The sequence below is a fragment of the Dama dama genome, chromosome 4 (genome assembly GCF_033118175.1).
Source record: "Dama dama isolate Ldn47 chromosome 4, ASM3311817v1, whole genome shotgun sequence".
NCBI lineage: Eukaryota > Metazoa > Chordata > Mammalia > Artiodactyla > Cervidae > Dama > Dama dama.
The window spans coordinates 65,459,020-65,479,642 of NC_083684.1; the positions used below are offsets into that span (position 1 = coordinate 65,459,020).

The 20,623-nt window shown below is 44.0% G+C and overlaps 2 protein-coding genes across 2 annotated transcripts; both read left to right on the forward strand.

Annotated features, from left to right (window-relative positions):
* The first annotated feature begins 437 nt into the window (after positions 1–437).
* On the forward strand, positions 438–17,366 carry LOC133054774 (zinc finger protein 665-like). The gene is made up of 5 exons (XM_061140082.1): positions 438–882; positions 1,427–1,671; positions 10,045–10,127; positions 13,367–13,493; positions 15,776–17,366. Exons 3-5 carry the CDS (start codon positions 10,113–10,115, stop codon positions 16,456–16,458), a joined length of 825 nt encoding a protein of 274 aa, XP_060996065.1. The 5' UTR covers positions 438–882; positions 1,427–1,671; positions 10,045–10,112; the 3' UTR covers positions 16,459–17,366.
* On the forward strand, positions 17,124–20,307 carry LOC133055171 (zinc finger protein 239-like). The gene is made up of 2 exons (XM_061140608.1): positions 17,124–17,196; positions 17,358–20,307. The coding sequence occupies exons 1-2, from the start codon at positions 17,124–17,126 to the stop codon at positions 18,212–18,214; spliced, it is 930 nt and encodes a 309-aa protein (XP_060996591.1). The 3' UTR covers positions 18,215–20,307.
* The last annotated feature ends 316 nt before the right edge of the window (positions 20,308–20,623 follow it).

The window sequence follows — 20,623 nt, forward strand, 5'->3', positions numbered from 1 at the left end:
CCTTACCTATTTACACCTCTCCTACAGAGGGTTACCATGTGCAGCTGTTTTTGGTTAGAGGCTACATCCAAAGACTCAACGGCAGTATGTTACGTGACAGGTTAAAGCAAAATCAAACAACAACAACAACAAAAAAAAAAAACCAGAAAATTAATTTGAGACTGTATATGATACTACATATTTGCTAGGAATTTGATATTTGGAGAGAAGAAAATACAGTCGACCTTTCGTATCTGCATATCCATGGATTCAATCGAAGCATGGAAAATATTTGGGGAAAAAATTCCATGATATTCCAAAAAACACAACTTGAATTTGCCACTCATGGCAACTATTTATATAGCACTTACATTATATCTGGGCTTCCCTGGTGGCTCAGACAGTAAAGAATGTGCCTGCATTGCAGGAGACATGGTTTGATCTGTGGGTCAGGAAGATCCCCTGGAGAAGGAAATAGCCACCCACTCTAGTATTCTTGCCTGGAGAATTCCCGGGACAGAGGAGCCTGCCGGACAGAGGAGTCCAACTCCATGGGGTCGCAAAGAGTCGGTCACGAGTGAGCGACTAACGTTACATTATTTTGAGCATAGGGACCTTTGTTGTCAATGTGATGCCTTTGCTTTTTAACTTCCCTTCCAGGAAGCAGATGTCTTTTAGTTTCCTGCCGTCACCTTCCTCAGAGATTACACTATTAAATTGTTCGGCCCGGAGGGGGCCCGCCTCACCTTCCCAAGCTGCAAGGCAGACCAGGCTTCCCTCCAAGGCCCGCACCCTGACAGCTTGTTTCCGCTTCCCCGGGCCGCCCCGCCTTTTCACTGCCCGCCAGCGCAGCTTCCCACATCCTGAAGCGGAGAGCCGGCGGTGCAGCTGTCTCAGCGCAACGTGAGTTTCTCTCTCTCTTGGTCACACGTGCCGCTGTCGCTTGGCTTCCCTCCGTACCGCGGGTCTGAGGGTCTCTACTGACTCTAAACCCCGCGCCCGCCCAGGCAACCCCAGCAAATTCAGAGGTGTCCGGGAGCGGCGAAGGGGCGCCTTCCTTTTGGTTTAAAGTCCGCACTGAAGCCCGTTCCTGCTTTTGGAACTCTGAAACGCTGCGTTTCGCACCTCCTTGCACCTTAATACCGTTTACGGCCCCCTCTGCACTTCCTGCACCGCATAAAATTCTCTTTCACGAGGTGGGTATTTACGCTCCGCGGTCCTCAGCCTCGGCCCCTGAAGGCCGCATGCTCTCCCAGGTCCTAGGATTCTGAGGATCGCGCCCTGCTCCTGAGACCCACTCCCTCCCAGCCCACATATCTCCTCGGGCCTTGCCTTCATAGTGACCTTTCCCCTGACCCTGTGTCGGGGTGGGTGTCCTGGGCCAGCCACTTGACCCCCCTGGTTCTTCCATCCCAAATTCCACCAGCTGGATTTTTGGCTTTTGCAGGAGGAGGACTTCTTATTCAGCCGCCATTCCCGTAAATGGTGGGGGTGGGGTGTCATGAGAAGCAAAGACATCGACTTCAAGAGAAATAGAAAACTGAAAAAAGCCTGAAGAAGAACCTATGACAATGAAGAGGATTGGTGAAGAACTTGCGAAGAGACGGCAACATGAAGGAGAGTAGGTCTTGAAGGTTGCGGGTAGGCAAGGACAGAAGTTTAGGGAAAAGCAGGATCTCCGGAGAGTTAAAGGTGAGCAAAATAGGAAAGTGGTGTTCAGTCCGAGTCTTTGCGACCCCTGTATCTCTCAGAGTTTGCTCAAATTCATGTTCATTGAGCCCAGGGATGCTATCTAACCAACCATCTGATCCTCTGCCGACCCCTCTATACCTTCAAGTAGAGGGGCTGTAAATCAGGGGTCCCAAAGAAGGCGACAGTGGAGAGACGGTTCACAGACAGCGCGGAAAGGGGATACAAGAGTTGGAACCTTGGCTTACAGAGCAATATCCTGCTGGAAGAGAAAGGGGACTCCTAGTGATTGGGCTTCCCTCATGGCTCAGCTAGTAAAGAATCCGCTGGCAGTGCGGGAGACCTGGGTTCGATCCCTGGGTTGGGAAGATCCCCTGGAGAAGGGACCAGCTACCCACTCCAGTATTCTGATCTGGAGAATTCCACGGACTACAGCCATGGGGTCGCAAAGAGACAGGACTGAGCCTCTTTCACTCACATGCAGTAATTGGAGAAGCTGAGAAAGAAAGGAAGGTGAAAGGAAGCATAGCCACTTGGGGGTGCCAGAGAGTTGGGAGGAAGGGAGGGCAGAGATGGAGGAAGAAAGGCAGAAATTCATGGAGATTTAGGATCGTCAAGGAGGTTGGATTAGAAGCATTTTACAGGGAACAGATGGCAGAGAGAGGCCGGATGGGAGTCAGGGAAGAAGTATACAGGAGGACAGGCACAGCAGGAGAGCAGAGGAGAAGAGGAAGGGAAACAGAGAAAGAAGTAGGGAAACAGATAAACTAAATGAAGTGGAAACATCTAGTGTGCAGGTGGGGCAGGGGACTAGATTCAGGAGCGTGCTGAATTGATTGGATAAGGATTATGAAGTCGTGATACATCGATTTTTGACTTCCGTCATAGCTCAGTCGGTAAAGAATCTGCCTGCAATGCAAGAGACCCGAGTTCAATTTCCGGGTGGGGAAGATCTTCTGGAGAAGAAATGGCAACCCACTCCAGTATTCTCGCCTGGAGAATCCCATGGACAGAAGAGCCTGGCGGGCTACAGTCCATGGGATCGCAAGAGTCTGACACAACTTAGTGACAAAACCACCACATTGATTTTTGGCTTTAGGATCTAATAAATGTAAAACTTGTTTCTTTAAATTATACGGATGAGAATTGCAAAACTTCTGTCTGTAAGGCTTGTGCATTTTGTAATTATTTGTATTAAAAGATAGCATCCAAGTATAGAACTGACTGACTCTCTTACTACGTGGTGCCTTCTCCAGGAACATTAAATATGTTCTTTGTGATCATTTTCCATTTTGCTTTCTCCTTTCTTTACATTTAATTCTTTTTGTAGCTTGGGATAGATTTGATCATTCAATACCGACTTTCTTGTAAAGAATTATTCACTTCTGAAATAAGATTTTTTGCCCTCCTGTAATGAAGTCATGTCATTGTTTTCTAAGTATGCTATATTCTCAAATGTTTTTCTTTTCACTTGACACCATAATTCTTCAGTGGAAAAATTTTTAACAAGCTGATTCACTTTAGGTTTGTTTCATGTTTATTTGAGGCCCATTTACTGTTTCTTCTTGATGTTATATTTTCAAAGCATTTTTTTGGTAACTAGTAAATAGATACAGACTGTTTCTATGAGTACTTAGTTTAAAAATGTCAGTGATCTTTTATATCAAGTGTCACGACCTAATTTTAGCAGTTAGTCTGATATTCCATTTTCTTCTCTTTTATGTGATCTGGTAACTAGTGAGCAATGAGGTGATCTGATGCTGTTTCCCTCAGGTCCAGGATCTGAGCAACAGTGCCCTCTGAAATGATTGGCCAAATTGGGTGTGTGACTGTGTGTGGCAGTTCTTGGAGGGAGAGCCCAGTTGTTATTAGAATTTGAAATGGGTCCCAGTTTTGCAAAATGAAAAAGGACAACAGTAGGATAGAAGCAAGAACATAGGTTAGAGTGAGATAGGTTATCAGCAGACGTCTTCTGTGAATAAGGGCCAATATGCAGGGAGGCCACCCACCTCCTCTGGCTTCCCTGTGTTCTCAGGGCAGCATCCTGACTCCTCAGGTCACTGCCAGAGTCTCCAGCCTCATCCTGGGAGCCTACCCCGTTCTCATGGTCAGTCTGTCCTGCTCACATTCACTTAGTCCTTGTTCATAGATACCAAAGCCTTCTCTGTCTCGGATCTTAGTTTCTACACCTGCCTTTGGTCATTAATCACCATGGCCCTTGCTCTTTCTGTTCCTTCAGGTCTAGGCCAGCGAGGTCTGCCCACCTCCTTCTGATATTCTCTGTCACATTAACCTGGTTTACTGCCTCTATATTGATCACCTTCATCAGAAATGCCCTTGTCCTTTGACTGTTTGAAGTCTTTCTTCTTTTCCCTTCATTGAAGGATGCACCGTATTCCTCTTCCTCCCTGGATGCTCACAGCATCTCACTCTGGGGGTGAGGACTGGGAATGTGGGTTGGGCTGAAGAATTCTCAGGGGAGACAGAGGGGACAGGGTAGATGATGATGGTTCCCGTATCTGTTCTGGACATTTCAACTCTAATTGATCCTTACCCCATGTGGACACTTAATTACTGAAAAGCAAAAAGATGTGGGGAGTCCTAATGCGCCCGATAGATCTAGTGTCTTGAGGTGTCCCCATGTTTTAGTCTGCTGTGTCACTGCTCAGCTGCAGTCCCCAGGTCTTCTAAGCTCTGTCCACCGAGGGACCAGTTGCCATCTTGGCCAGCAGCTCTGCCTTCCAGCAGTTTATCTGCTCAGAGCAGGGGATGCTGAGTTTACTGTGGTTAGAGCGGCCAGAAGGTTTGGAATCCAAGGGGCTATGAAGGAGTCCCCCCCCCCCCCCGCCCTTAAAGATCTGGGATATCTTCCAGTTAGCTCTCACTGGGGAGAACAGGGGTCAATGAGACTGGGGTCTCTCTATCTTTGTTAACTCTTCACTGAGCTCAATCCAACCAAATCTCAAAGGCCTATAAAACTTTCTGATGTCCCAAGTTGCTAGCAGGTTTTCCCAGGAGGGCCAGCTCCTTGGTCTCTGTACTGAGTGCCGAGTATCCTTGGATTTGCAGCTTGTGTGCAACTCTGTTGAGATGCTCATGCGCTTGGTCTCTGCTGTTTAGCCCTCTTCTTCAACCATGCATGAAGAGGTAGAAAAATGGGGGAAAGTGAGGGGGAGCTTTTCCGAGTCTCCAGGAGGGTTGTGGGAGCAAGAATAGGCCTCTGGATGAACCCAGTGAATTAGGGTGTGTGTGTATGTGTGTGTGTGAGAGAGAGACATTCATACTTGTGTGATCACGGGGTGTGTGGAACTGTTGATAAAGGTGGTCTCAATTCTACCTGGAGGACCTGGATATGGGCTCATGGCCAATTGTGGGCTGCGTGGAATGGTGGGCGTGCCATAATATCTTAGCTCAGTTTCCCTGGGACACAGATACTGTGACTGAGGTTTGCATGACTGGGTTCCTTTGGGAAACATGTTATCACACCTCTGAAGGAAGGAAGGAAGTGGAATTTGGAAGAGGACTATTACCCTGCAGTGTGTTAGAAGCAAGGCCTGAGCTGACCCCACGGGGAGGTCTGGGTGCAGGAGGATGGGCACAATGGTCGCAGAGAAGGGGGGCGGGATCCAGGAGGTGTCCCACAGCATCCCCTCCACACAGTGGATTCTCTGGGGTCTTTAGGGAGGGCGAGAATCAGACCCATAGGTTAACTGTTGTTAAAATTCCAGAGATCACTTTGTGGATTACCTATAGTTTCTCTGTTAGTTTGAGTTGCTAATGAGGAAGATTTCAAATGGAAGGTAGAAAAAGAGAGATTGACGTGTTCCTTGGAAGATGTTGAAGTTGCACTGGGGTGTGTGCATCAGCATACACATCTGTCTTGTATTATTAGATTTTGGTGATGACAGTTTGGGGCTGCTGGGGTCACTGTGATTGATAAGATGTCTTGAGTCTCGTTGGTGTTTGGGTGTCTTCGTGTGTATTATTCCATCATTAACACAGGAGTTGTTAAGGCTTGGAACCTTCTGGGGATTGCATAGCAGGATGGGTGGATTATTACTGGGTCTCTGGGGAGTGTGTTGGCCCAGATGTAGGTTTGGAAGTTTCTTTCAGCCTCAAAGGGTAATAGCTGGGCCTCAGCTTTGAAGGCAGAAGACTTGCGCATGATGCAGTAAAGGATTGTTCTTAGAATCCGAGGGTTATCAGCTCCACAGCAACCTGTATTACAGAGGCTTATTCTGGAGATGATGCAGCTGCTATTTGTTGCTGCCAGCGCATTGGATTCCTCTGCTGTTCTCTCAGTGTCTTTACAGATCTTGGGCGTCTTCCATGTACATGCACAATAGAGTTACTGGTTTAAAATGGTTGATGGGAATGTAAATGGTACATGGAAAACAGTACGGAGTTACCCAAAGATTAAAAATAGAACATGCATAGGATTGCACAATCTCACTTCTACTTATATATCTAAGAAAAGCAAAATTTTAAAAAATGTTTATATATTTGGCTTCCCCTGTGTCCTGCAGGATCTTTGGTTTCGGTGCACTGACATACTAGTGTGGTGCTCAGGCTTAGTTGCTCCGCATCCTGTGGGATCTTGATTCCCCGACCAGCGATTGAACCCACATCCCCCACAGAGCTAGGCAGGTTCTTAACCACTGGACCACCAGGGAAGTCCTGTGCAAAAATCAGTATTTTGAAGGAGTAACCTGCGCGCCCGTAACCCATACTGTATGATTCACAACAGCCATCTGTTGTAGAAACAACCTGAGTGTCTGTTCTTGGCCGAGTGGATAATGAAACCATGATGTGTGTATGAGACAGCCTGGGTCCTGGGACCTTTTACTGCAGTTCTTCCACCTGGACGAACATCTTCTCGGGCAACAAACCACAAAGTATAATTGAACAAAGACACTATAACCACATGCATGAGCGGACAGCAATTCTGAACAATAAGTAAAAGGACCACAAACCAAGCATATTTCTGAGGCTCCAGAAGCAAAAGCACGTCACTTCCCGTGATCCCTGCTCACAGCACCACCAGGGGTCCCGAGGCGGGGCAGATCACCTCAGCTTCCTTCCAGCCTTAACCAAAGGGATCAGCTCACCCCCCTTTTTGGGAGGAGCAGGGACACACACTTCTTTTTCTGTCTCTTTTTACTGCAGCAAGAGTCCCAATAAAGCCTTTCTTGAAATTCTTCTCTGGTCTCATAACTATTTCTATTGATTAAAGAGCCCCAGGATCCAGGTTGAAAACATGTAAGTGTAAGTGTTAGTCACTCAGTCATGTCAGACTCTTTGCGAACCCAGGGACTGTACCCTGCCAGTTTCCTCTGTCCATGGAATTCTCTAGGCAAGAATACTGGAGTGGGTTACCATTCCCTTCTCCAGGGGATCTCTCCAACCAAGGGATCAAATCTGGGTCTTCTGCATTGCTGGCAGATTCTTTGCCCTCTGAGCTTCCAGGGAAGTCCTCATTGGTAACATACATCCAGGCAAATATACACACATATTTGTAATGACATACTCAGTTCAGTTCAGTTACTCAGCCATGTCTGACTCTGCCTCCTCAGGGACTGCAGCACGTCAGGCTTCCCTTTCTATTACCAACTCCTGGAACTTACTCAAACTCATGTCCATCACCTCGGTGATGCCATCCAACCATCTCATCCTCTGTTATCCCCTTCTCCCACCTTCAGTCTTTCCGAGCATCAGGGTTTTTGCCAATGACTTGGTTCTTTGCATCAGGTGGCCAAAGTATTGGAGTTTCAGCTTTAGCATCATTACTTCCAATGAATAGTCAGGACTGATTTTCTTTAGGATTGACTGGTTGGATCTCCTTGCTGTCCAAGGGACTCTCAAGGGTCTTTTCCAACACCACAGTTGAAAAGCATCAATTTTTCAGTACTCAGCTTTCTTTATACTCCAACTCTCACATCCATACATGACTACCGGAAAAACCATAGCTTTGACTAGATGGACCTTTCTTGGTAAAGTAATAGCTCTGCTTTTTAATATGCTGTCTAGGTTGGTCATAGGTTTTCTTCCAAGGAGCAAGCATCTTTTAATTTCATTGCTGCAGTCATCATCTGCAGTGATCTTGGGAGCCCCCAACAATAAAGTCTGTCAGTGTATCCCCAGCTATATTCCATGAAGTGATGGAACCGGATGCCATTATGTTAATTTTCTGAATGTTGAGTTTTAAGCGAACTTTTTTACTCTCTCATTTTCATCAAGAGACTCTTTAGTTCTTCTTCACTTTCTGCCATAAGGGTGGTGTCATGTGCATATCTGAGGTTATTGATAATTTCTCCCAGCAATCTTGATTCCAGCTTGTGCTTCATCCAGCCCAGCATTTCGCATGATGTGCTCTGCATGTAAGTTAAATAAGCAGGGTAATAGTAGGCAGCCTTAATGAACTCCTTTCCCAGTTTGGAACCAGTCTGTTATTCCATGTCCAGTTCTAACTGTTGCCTCTTGACCTGCATACAGATTTCTCAGGAGGCAGGTCAGGTGGTCTGGTATTCCCATCTCTTTTAGATTTTTCCACAGTTTGTTGTGATCCACACAGTCAAAGGCTTTGGCATAGTCAATAAAGCAGAAATAGATGTTTTTCTGGAACTCTCTTGCTTTTTCGATGATCCAGTGGATGTTGGCAATTTGATCTCTGGTTCCTCTGCCTTTTCTTTTTTCTTTTTTTCCTCTGCCTTTTCTAAATCCAACTTGAACATCTGGAAGTTGACAGTTCACATACTGTTGAAGCCTGGCTTGGAGAACTTTTAGCATTACTCTTCTAGCGTGTGAGCTGAGTGCAATTGTGCGGTAGTTTGAACATTATTTGGCATTGCCTTTCTTTGAGATTGGAATGGAAACTGAACTTTTCCAGTCCTGTGGCCACTGCTGAGTTTTCCAGATTTGCTGGGGTATTGAGTGCAGCACCTCCACAGCATCATCTTTTAGGATTTGAAATACCTCAACTGGAATTCCATCACCTCCACTACCTTTGTTCGTAGTGGTGCTTCCTAAGGCTCACTTGACTTTGCATTCCAGGATGTCTTGCTCTGGGTGAGTGGTCACACCATCATGGTTATCTGGGTCATGAAGATCTTTTTTGTACAGTTCTTCTGTGTATTCTTGCCACCTCTTCTTAATATCTTCTGCTTCTATTAGATCCATACAATTTCTGTCCTTTATTATGCCCAACTTTGCATGAAATGTTCCCTTGGTATCTAATTTTCTTGAAGAGATCTCTAGTCTTTCCCATTCTATTGTTTTCCTCTATTTCTTTGCATTAATCATTGAGGAAGGGTTTCTTATCCCTTCCTGTAAAGATGGAGATTTTTGTCACTTAGGACAGCTTGGATGAATGTAGAGATATTATGATAAGTGAATTAGACAGGGTAAGACTGATGTTGTATGTGCTTGCTTATATGTGAAATGTAAAAATGTGAAACTCACTAGTACCAGACGGTGGAATGGTGGTTATCTGGGTTGGGAGGTGGGGAAGATGGGGAGATGTTGGTCAAAAGGTAGAGACTTTGAGTTGTAAAATGAGTGCGTCCTGGGGAAGTGTGTGCAGCACGCTGACTGTAGTTAATCTTATTCTGTTACTGCATGCTGGGAGTTTGTCAGGAGAGTACGTCGTCAGCGTTGTCACCACACACAGAACATAGGAATTTGGAGGTGATGGATGTGTTGGTTTGTGGATTGTGATAAGTATTTCACAGTGTACACGTGTCACGTGATCACATGGTGTATGGAATATGTACACATAACCCTTCTCGTTAGTCTCAGTAAAGCTGGAAAAGAAGAAAGTGGGAGGTGGCCTGGGCTTAATCCTTCACTCGTGCTCAACCCAGGCTTCACATGAGATCGTGAGGCATTTTGCCCGGGCATGTTTTGTACCCCTCCCCCATCAGACACGCTCCTCAGGATCTCGTGTGGGGCCTCGCCCCAGGAATGTGCACAGAGCCGCAGGTGATTCCGATCTGGATCCTGCATTGAGCACCAGGGCTCTTACCCTCCACTTCTGAGACTGAGATCAGGCCCTGGGGGAGGGGAGGGCACTCTGCTCAGAGTGGGACTGGACCAGGGCCTGCTGTGTGACCTGAAGGGCATCGTGGGGTCAGCGGAGGTGCCCCTGCTGCTGTGTGCATGAGGCCTCACCAGGAGGGCAGAGTGATCCAAGGAAAGTGTGGGAAAGTCCTGTGTTGGTCTCTGTGCTGGAGTTGCCTGTCCTAAGTCCCTCCTGAGACAGTGGGCCCAGGGGACTGTGTGTCCCTCATGGTGAGGTCTTCCCTGTGTGTGTGGTTGGGGCTCAGGAAGGGGATGTGTTGACTCTAAGCATTAAACAGCATGTTTTCACTTTCATGATAGACCTCTGAAGACTTGTGTTGCCTGAGGAAGCCCTGAAGTTGAGGAAGAGGAAAGAAAAGGAGTCAGGCATGGCTCTTTCTCAGGTGAGGTCATATTCAGCCTGTCCTTCCTGAAATGCCCTTCTCTGGACTCGCTAATCGTGTCTGACTCTGGAGTGTCCTGTCTGACTCCTGCATGTGCACACTCACCCGGGCCCTTCCCGCAGGGCCTGTCGTCTCCACTTAGATCCCATGTCCCCATGAGCCGGTGACCTGGCCCTTGTGAGGAGGTTCCCCTGGGCACCATCCTGGGCAGGGCTTCTCACCCACGGGTTGGAGACGGGGTCTCAGTGCTGTTGGGCAGCAGGGATTGCTTAGGGCCCATCTGGATGCGCTGTCTGCTCTCCGTCAACCAGGGTAAAGAAGCTGCCCTTGGAGTCAGGGGTTCGTATGCAGAGTATGTGGTAAAATCTGGAAAAAGGAACTAACCAGGAGAAATTAATTCTCACTTTTTATAGTACATTTAAAACTAAATGAGGACCTCCTTGAAAATCCTAGTGTTTCAGAATTGAATGGAAAAACCAGAAAAAGACCTCAGGGCTAGAGATTGTTCCATTACATCATCTCATTTAAACTATGAAATATAGTTTGCTAATTTTTGTTCTTTCTTTTTTAGCTGCACAGTGCAGCTTGCAGGATTTAGTTCCCTGAGTAGTGGCTCAACCCAAAACCCTTCAGTGGAAGTGTGGAATCTTAACCACTGGACCTCCAGGGAATTCCCCAACTTTACTAATCTTGATTTAATGTTTTATTATTGGGATAAAATAGTAAACTCTGAGTTATGTTAATAACTGTATACCTAAAATTAAGAATAAAATCACATTATTATTTTTTAAACATATTTATTTGCTATACTGACTCTTCATTGCTGTAATGGCTTTCATCTAATTCTGATGAGTGGTGGCCACTCTCTAGTTGCAGTGTGCGGACTTCTCATTGCCGTGGCTTCTCTTGTCTTGCAGCCCAGCCTCTAGAGTGCACTGACTTCAGTAGTTTCACCTCCTGGGCTCTGGAGCTCTGGCTTAGAAATTAAGACTCACAGGATTAGTTGCCCCTCAGCATGTGGGATCTTAGCGGAGCAGACAACAACCTGTGTTTCTTATGTTGGTCAGTGGACTCTTTACCACTGAGCTACCAGGGAAGCCCTCAAATTATTTTTAAATACAGGTATTTTATACAGATTGGCGTTAAAGTATTTTGTGTATTATTTTCTGCTTGTACTACTTTTTATGTTTTTAATAGTATAAGATAATGTTGAGGACGTCCCTGGTGATACAGTGGATTGCAATGTGTCTGCCAATGTAGGGTATATAGGTTCCATCCCAATTCCTGGAAGATACCGCAGAGCAACTAAGCCCATGCCCAACAACTGCTGAAGCTGTGCTCTGGAGCCCAGAATCCTTAACTACTGAAGCCCGCATGCTTGAGCTTGTCTTCCGAAACAAGAGAAGCCACTGCAATGAGAAGCCTGGGCACTGCAGACACAACTCCATGCAATGCAGCCACAAGTAGAGAGAGCTGGATCACAGCAACGAAGGCCCAGCATAAACAAACCAAATAAGCTGTAAAAAGGAAACAGCATATTAACAAACTTACTGAAATACATTTGATTCATTTTTAATGTCCAAAAGATGCCAAAATACACATGAACAGGAGAAGGGAATGGCCACCCACTCCAGTTTTCTTGCCTGGAGAATCCCATGGACAGAGGAGCCTGGCAGGTTACAGTCCATGGCGTCCCAAAGAGTCTGACGTGACGGAGCCAACTGAACAACAGCCTCCTCACATAGCAGAGTGAGTGCTGAAAAACAACCCTAAATCTCTAACTTTCCCTGCAGATTCTTAAGTGATGTCCAGTTGCTTTTGAAATAACGTGCTCAGTTTATAGGCCTTGCAGAAATCAGCCTCTACCTGGCATCACCCCATCTTCTTTCCCTATGTTGCAGTCACACTGGCTGGTTTTCTGTTTAGTAAATATCTTCCTGCCTCAGAGCTGGCACTCAGGCTGTTCTCTCTGCTTACAAAACTTCCATTTCCAACCTTGCCAATCCTAAGTGTTTCTTCCTCACAGAGACCTTGTCTGATTTATCGATGTAGGTCAAGACTTTCTGTTAAATCTTGTCTTAGCACCAGGCCTGTTTCAGAGCACATATAACAATAGTAATGTTAAAATTATGGATCTAATTGGGTGGCTGGCTGCTAGATTGTAAGCTCCGTCATGTTCACTGCTGTATTCCCAGTTCGGGACACAGAGTTGATGCTCACTAAATTTTGATTGAATGAAAGAAAAAAATAAAGACAACTCTTCTTGTTTCAATCAATTGTGTGTTTTCATGTGCATGCATGAGTGCATGGATATATAACTCCATGATTTTATTAAAAAACCATCTCATAAATATGGTTTATGCTTAGAGCAGTTGCAGTTGTATCTTAAGTGTGTATTCCATGGCCTTTAATATTTTCTACCTCATCACATGAATAATGTAAATAGTAGTCAGATTATTGACATTGTGTGCATTGGGAGGTAGAGGGGGTGACCCTGTTCAGTGATCATTTATGCTGTCCCATTGCACTTCAGCTCCCTTGAATGTGTTTCAGGTATTCACAGGGGACTCTCTGTGGATGGTCTTTTATACTGTTACTTAACTCTTTGATTCCTTAGGTTCAGTTGTCTCTCCCAACCACCTGAGCTCAGGTGCTGTTGCCTCATTTCTTAACTGTTTGATCAGAGCTATTTCTTAGAGTGACAGAGTTTTCTCCCCAGTAAGATGGACACAGATCTTTCTCTAACGTGCTGTTATGTTGATGACAAGTTCATATGGGTAAAGTCTTTAGAGTAATGCTTAGTGTGTATGAAGTGTTGAGACATCTCTCGTCAGTATGATGATGACATCCTTATCACAGCCTGTGTTCTTTTAAAGCCGCTGTGGACTTTGTTGTCTCTGAAGACACCAGTCTTGCTGTAACTCATCTAGACAGTGAATGTCACTCAGTTTGTCAAATGTAACACTTCTGAATCAAAAACCCACTGTTGATTGTAATTTGTATGTTTTTCATGTCTTGTCCACACCCATGATGAATTCATGTTGATTGGAGGATATCATCATCTTATGAAAAAACAGGAAATTAAATTAGAGAGCAACCATTTGCCCCATATAGATTTGCATGGATCTATGAGAATATTGCTTCAGCTGAATTGACCTTACCTGTCTCACTTCTTCTCCTTCTCTGTGAAACTAAGAATCCTCTGCAGGGCCCGTTGGTGAAATGTGTTTTCATTTCAGGCACAGTTGCCATTCAAGGATGTGTTCATAGATTTCACTCCCGAGGAGTGGGAATGTCTGGACCCTGCCCAAAGGACCTTGTACAAGGACGTGATGGTAGAGACCCTCAGGAACCTGCTGTCTGTGGGTAAGGATCACTTCCCTCTGAAATAGGGATCTACTTTGGGGTATCTCTGCATTTTCCCTCGCTGTCTTTTGGGAGCCCTGTTTTTCTTGACTGAACTGAAAACCTTGTTCACTCAGCTTTGTGATTGGCATCAGGAGTTCAAACTTGTCTTTCCTTCTGGTGACCTGCCCACTGTGTGATACACAAGGAGTTTTTCCAAAGCTTGAGTGTTTATAAAGCTGATTTCAAACTTTGAAATATCCAGTTGCCTGTTTTATACCCCTGTGTTCTTGGTTCACTAACTCTTGGAAAGGAACTAGATACCTGATACATACTATACTGTATATTATACTGTTCCCTGTGCATTCAGAAGAAGGCAAATAGTAAAGTAATTTGTGAAATATTTTTCTGTTCATCATAATGTCCTCACTTCTTGAATGACAAAAGAGCCGGGATTTCCCACCTGCCGTTGCAGGAGACACAGTTTCGATCCCTGGTCTGGAAGATCCCACGTCACAGAGCAGCTAGGCCCGTGGGCCAGAACTACTAAAGCAGTACTTTAGAGCCTGGAAGCTGTGATTCCTGAGCCCATATGGGACAACTACTGAAGCTCATGCACCCAGGAGAAGGCAAAGCAAATGAGATGCTCAAACACTGCAACTAGAGAGTAACCCCTACTTGCCAAACTTGGGGAAAAGTCCAGGCAGCAATGATCACTCACTCCAGCCAAAATAAAACAATAAACAAAATTATTAAAGGTAGCAAATGCATTTATTTTAAAAAAGAAAGTTTGGATTCTGGAAGAAGCCAAATATATGACATTTCTTCTGAGCAGGAATTTCTGATTCTGACCTGAATCATAACTCTATTTTTGTAGCATGAGAAAGATCCCTGGATTGTGGAGAATGAGGTGCTAGTAGGAGAAAATCAGATGAGTGGGAAAGGATCAACAATGTGATCCCAGGTCAGCTGTCACAAGGACAGAGAGGAAGCCGCACCATTTATCATGTTTGGGAAACTCTCGAAGTGTGAAGAGTTCTGTGAGAAAACAGATATTTAGTATTTGTGAACTCTCAGAGGAGATTTTTCTTCTCCTCAACTTCCTGCTCTGTTCTTTGACGTGTGAAATGTACATCACCCTCCGGTGGTGCTGTAGTGCCCACAGAGACAAAGGCAAGGGCTTTGGGTTTTTTTTTTTTTTTTTTTGGCTGTGCTGGGTCTGTTTCCTGTGTGGCCATTTCTCTATTTGAGACAAGTGGGGGCTGCTCTCTGCTTGCAGGGTGCATGGCTTCTCGTTGCGGTGGCTCCTTTTGTTGTGGAACACCAGCTGTAGGCACACGGGCTTCAGTAGTTTCACTCCACAGGCTCGGTATCTGTCCTTCATCAGCTTAGTTGCTCCCTTGCATGTGAGATCTTCTCAGAACAAGGATTGAACCCATGTCTCCTGCATCGGCAAGCTAACTTTTTACCATGCGGCCACCAGGGTGTTAGAGAAATTAAATAAATAGTCCTGTTTAGGCTTCAAGACAAAGCAGTGCATTCCTCTGTGCTTGCCTCCAACCTGCCTGGACACACCCTGACTGTGAGTACCCTGACTGCCTGCTGCGAGTGCAAGGCTTGCAGCACCATAGATAAGTTAGGACACGAATCTTGAGATTGTTCACCCTTGAGATTGTTCAAAGAGGCGCTGACCAACCCAGCCCCAGGCTTAGGAACATCCAGGTTTCATAAGACAAAACAAACAGCATTAAGATGTCTGTCTGTTCTTTACTGTTTACTTAGGTATAAGTATGCATAAAGTGTGTACAATATGCTATATTTTCTCCTCAATTATGAGACAGCAGTGTGTTTACTACCACGTAGAATGAGTTTAGAAGTCATGGTGTGAAAATACCCTTTTCTCTGAGAACTGACATGAGTTTGGGAAACATTAATATGTCTGACTGTATCTTTGAAGCTGCTGCTGCTGCTGCTAAGTCACTTCAGTTGTGTCTGACTCTGTGTGATCCCATAGACGGCAGCCCACCAGGCTCCCCCGTCCCCGGGATTCTCCAGGCAAGAACACTGGAATGGTTTGCCATTTCCTTCTCCTAGGCTACCCTAAAATTAATTTGGATTACATGTGATTGCTCTTTCACTTTTAAAGAGTTCTATTTGTTTAGTGTTTCAGATACTTTTAAGATTATCATTGGGAAAATGCATAATTCTGTTCAGTATGGATATGCCTTTTGGTATAATACCATGTATTCAGCATGAAACAATTTATTTATGAATTGAATGCATATGGTTTTTACATTTTGTAGATTTGTCTCAAATACGTATGATCAAGAAATTACAGGCAAAAGGAAACAGTGGTAAAGAAGAAATTTTTCAAAGAGTGGTGTTTGGAAGAGCCATAAGCCATGAAATCGAAGAGTGTCTGTGGACAGATAATGAAAGAAATGACAGAGGGACCTCTATATCCCATAACAAAAATCTCACTGATAGAAGAGGTCATGGTAGTAGAAGTGATGCAGGAAATAAGCCTGTTGAAAGGCATGGATCAGGCTTTCAAGATCAGTTGCAGATTCTTGAATCTGAAGGGACAGTTTCTGAATGTAGTCAGGTTGTGGCAAATATCAACAGTAGCGCCTCAGGTTTGCCACCTCAGAGAACTCGTAGTGTCCGTAAAGGCAATTCTCATAAACGTGAGAGTGCTGTTATGCATCCCTCAGATCTGGGACCAGACCAGAAAGGACACAAGAAAAAAACTTACAGTTGTAATAAGTGTAACATGACTTTTCTTCAGGACTCAGAACTCACTAGACATCAAAGGATCCATACAGAAAGAAAAGCATATAAATGTAACATATGGTCTAAGGCTTTTAATGATAAATCAACCCTTGTAGTTCATCAGAGAAATCATACTGGAGAGAAACCATATAAATGTGATGTATGTGGCCACTGCTTTAAACAGCATACACACCTTCTGTCAGGGAATGTTTGACGGGAGGATTCCTACGTGCTGTCTCTCATGAGTCCTTTGTCCCTCTTCAAGCGGAACAGCATGCTGCTCCCAGGGACTGAGATCATTGTGTGAGGCAAGCATGAGTCTCCTTTAGTAAACATTCTCCTTAGGAGAAACAGCTTAATCTCCTTCCCCTTTCTTGAGATATGGATTGTCTCCTGACCTTGTGACTAACATTACCCCTTGTTCCCTTGGTAATGGTTGCTGTACATTTGGTTTTCTGATCTCTATCATTCCCAAAAGAAGTTTCTTGTACTGCAGCCTATATATACTCATAGAAAAATCATTAAAGCACCTTTGCTCCATCAGAGCTTAGGTCCCCGGGTCTTTTTTGTCTCTCTCTCTCTCTCTCTCTCTCTCTCTTTTTCTGGCTGACTCTCTGGAGCGTCGAGACCTGTCGTGCTCACTTTTCTGCCCGGGCTTCTAAGACCCCCTCGAGAGGGCGCCTGGTGCCTTCGTGAGTGATGCAAATCCTGTGTCAAGGACTTTATTGGTCCTCTGCGTAAACCAAGGGATATCAGCCTCTTTTTCTCTTTCACTTTCTTATCGTCGACTCCGTACCACAAGGTTCCAGTCCATTAAAGACCCCAACAACCTTCAACATCATTGGTGAGTTCATACTGGAGGGAAACCATATAAATGTGATGTGTGTGGAAAGGCCTTTAGTCGAAAAGCAAGGTGTACGGTTCATCAGACCCTTCGTACTGGAGAGAAACCGTATACATATGAAGTATGTGGCTGTGGCTACATTCGAAAGTCACACCTTGGAATTCATTGGAGAGTTCATACTGGAGAGAAACCATATAAATGTAATGTGTGTGGCAACTGCTTTAAACAGTGTACATACCTTCAACATCATCAGTGAGTTCATACTGCAGAGAAACCATATAAATGTGATGTGTGTGGAAAGACCTTTACTCGCAAAGAAAGCCATGTACTTCATCAGACCCTTCATACTGGAGAGAAACCATATATATGTGATGTATGTGGCCATGGCTATACTCAAAAGTCAATACTTGTAATTCATTGGAGAATGCATACTGGAGAAAAACCATATAAATGTGATCTATGTGGCAAGGCCTTTACTTTAAATTCAAGGCTTGTAGTTCATCGGAGAGTACATACTGGAGAGAAACCATATAAATGTGATCTGTGTGGCAAGGCCTTTAGACTAAATTCAAAGCTTGTAGTTCATCAGAGAGCACAGACTGGAGAGAGACCATATAAATGTGATCTGTGTGGAAAGGCCTTTAGTCAAAAAGCAAGGTGTACAGTTCATCAGACCCTTCATACTGGAGAGAAACCATATACATGTGAAGTATGTGGCTGTGGCTATACTCAAAAGTCAAAACTTGTAATTCATTGGAGAATTCATACTGGAGAGAAGCCATATAAATGTGATGTATATGGCAAGGCCTTTAGTGTAAATGCAAGGCTTGTACTTCATCAGAGAGTTCATACTGGAGAGAAACCATATAAATGTGATGTGTGTGGCAAGGCCTTTAGTGTAAATGCAAGGCTTGTAGTTCATTGGAGAGTTCATACTGGAGAGAAACCATATAAATGTGATATGTGTGGAAAGGCCTTTAGTCGAAGTTCAGGCCTTGTAGTTCATCGGAGAGTTCATACTGGTGAGAAACCATGTAAATGTGATGTATGTGGACAGGCCTTTAGTCAAAATTCAAACCTTGCATTTCATCAGAGAATTCATACTGGAGAGAAACCTTACAAGTAAAACAATTGGGACAAACATTTTAGTGCACAGTCATCCTTAAATTGCCATCAGGCAGTTCATACAGGAGGAAAAGTGTAGAAAGGTTATTTATGTGGCAAAGTCTTCAGTTCCAGGTCTCTGCAGTTCATTGGAAACACATTGGAGAGAAACCATATAAATAATGATCTATGTGGCAAGGCCTTTAGTCAAACAGCAAACCTTGCATTTCATCAGAGAATTCATACTGGAGAGAAACCATGTAAATGTGATCTCAGTGGCAAGGCCTTTAAATGCAAACCTTGCAGTTCGTTGGAGAATTCATACTGGAGAGAAACCTTACAAATGTAACCATTCTGACAAACGTTTTACTGCACAGCTAGCCTCACCATCATGCAGTTCATACAGGATAGACAGCATAGAAATGTGATGTATGTGGGCAGTGCTCAAAATGACCATCTGAGAAATCAGATAATTCATAGTGGAGAAAAATGTTACAAATACAACAATTATGAGAAACATTTTAGTGCAGATGTAATGAGTGTAGCAAAGCATTTAGTCAGAGTTCAGGCCTTATAATTAACCAAAGAATTCATACTGTATAGAAACCATACAAATGAAAGAAATACGGTAAAGCTTCTAGTTCATGTTCAGCCTCAGCTGACCGTTGGGCAGCTCATACAGGAGGGAAACCACGTAAGTGGAATTTGTATGACAAACCCTTCAGTCATAAAGTATATCAACTTTTTGACCCTCAGAAAAGTCAAAAGAGAGGAAACCTCATGAATGTGGTAGGTGGGACAAAGCTTTGGTTCTGTGTTCAGACATAACTAACCATCACGTAATTAATTCTGAATGGAAATCTTACCCACATGGTGAATGTGGTAAGTCTTTTGGAAGCCATTCAGTTATTTACAAAACATGAGAAAATTCATACTGGTGAGAATCCATACATTTAGAGCATTCTGTCCCTCCAATCTTTGGAGGAAATCATGTAAATATACTGTGTGTGGTCAGGGCTTCAATAACAGGTCTCATCTTTCCCATCAGCAGAGAATTCATAATGCAGAGACACAAATGTAAGAGTGTGGCAAATCCTTCAGGTGGCATTCAGGCCTCAAAAGACATCAGGTGATGGACTGGAGAGACCATCCGAATGCAATCAGTATGTCCAGGCTTTTGTCAGGTGTTTACACCTTAGGCTTCTTGAGAATATTCACACTGGATAGAAATTATGTCAATGTAATGAGTGTGTCAGGGCTTTTAGACAATAATCCTAAGTCAGGATTCAGTAAAGAAGTCATTCTGGAGAGAAAGCTTACAAATGACATGAGTGTGTAAAACCTTTACTTGGGCTCATATTGCACTAGTCCTCAGATGATCCATACTAGAGAGAACTTTACCAGTGTGCAGAATATGGCAAGACCTTTAGGTACTGCCTTAAACTCAGGATTCACAACATACTTTATACTTTGGCAGTTTTATACTTTAGTTTATGCTTTCTGGAAGTTTTCACAGTTACTGCTCACTCTTTAGGTGTGTAAGAATATATATCCTGGAGTTACACCACACAAATGTAATATTTGCGGGAAGGATTTTACCAAACATCCAAGTTTGGGAACATTCTGGAGCAATGCTCAAATGCAATGGGAGTGGGAAAATTTTCACCTTGAGTTGAAGTGTTAGACAGGACTCCATAGTGAAGGGGAGTCTTGGAAATGGACAGGCAAGGGCTTTCTGGAGGGTTCAGAGTACACTAGACTTCAGAATATATGTCTTTCCAAGAAACCATACAAAAGTAATGTGCACACTGAAGCTTTAACTCAAAAGATCAAAACTGTGGAACGTGAGAGGATATATATGGAGAGCAGACTTGGACAGATAATGAATGTTGTGTAGTCTGCTCCATGAACTATTCACACCGTGGGCATAATGAAGTGATTCATGTGTGTCAGAAACTGTACACTATAACAAATTTGGAAATGTGTTTAAGAAAACATTTCTTCAAGATTTCCCCCCACCCCAAAACTTCATATTGGAGAGAATCCTTACAATTGTAATGACTTTGGCCATCTTTTGTGACAGTTCTTACAGCAGATCATAGAAGAGAGAATTCATTTGAGGAATAAATCTTCAGTTCTCCAGCACTAACCTACGATATTACAGCAGAATAATTAAGTATGTTGAAACTTAATCACATGTGTGGTAATGGCCCATTATCTTCAGTGTGTTTAATCACTTGAATTTTCTTGGGAACGTCACATTATTGTTCTTTATTTCCTTAAAGTTTTAAATTCTTAAAGCTTTCTTAGACTTTCATGATGGTCTCTGCAAAGAAATCAGTAAGATGAAGTGGCTGACTTCACTAGGTGTGGTTCATTTATATCTATCTATCCTGGTAAAACAGGAACACTAAGATATCACATTCAATGG

Excerpts from the sequence above, each read along its gene's own strand:
- LOC133055171 (XM_061140608.1), top strand. The coding sequence starts at position 17,124 with ATGTGTGTGGAAAGGCCTTTAGTCGAAAAGCAAGGTGTACGGTTCATC. Across the intron at positions 17,197-17,357 it reads CTTCGTACTGGAGAGAAACC|AGAAACCATATAAATGTGAT; the intron begins GTATACATATGA and ends TTCATACTGCAG.
- LOC133054774 (XM_061140082.1), top strand. Across the intron at positions 13,494-15,775 it reads CAGGAACCTGCTGTCTGTGG|ATTTGTCTCAAATACGTATG; the intron begins GTAAGGATCACT and ends TACATTTTGTAG.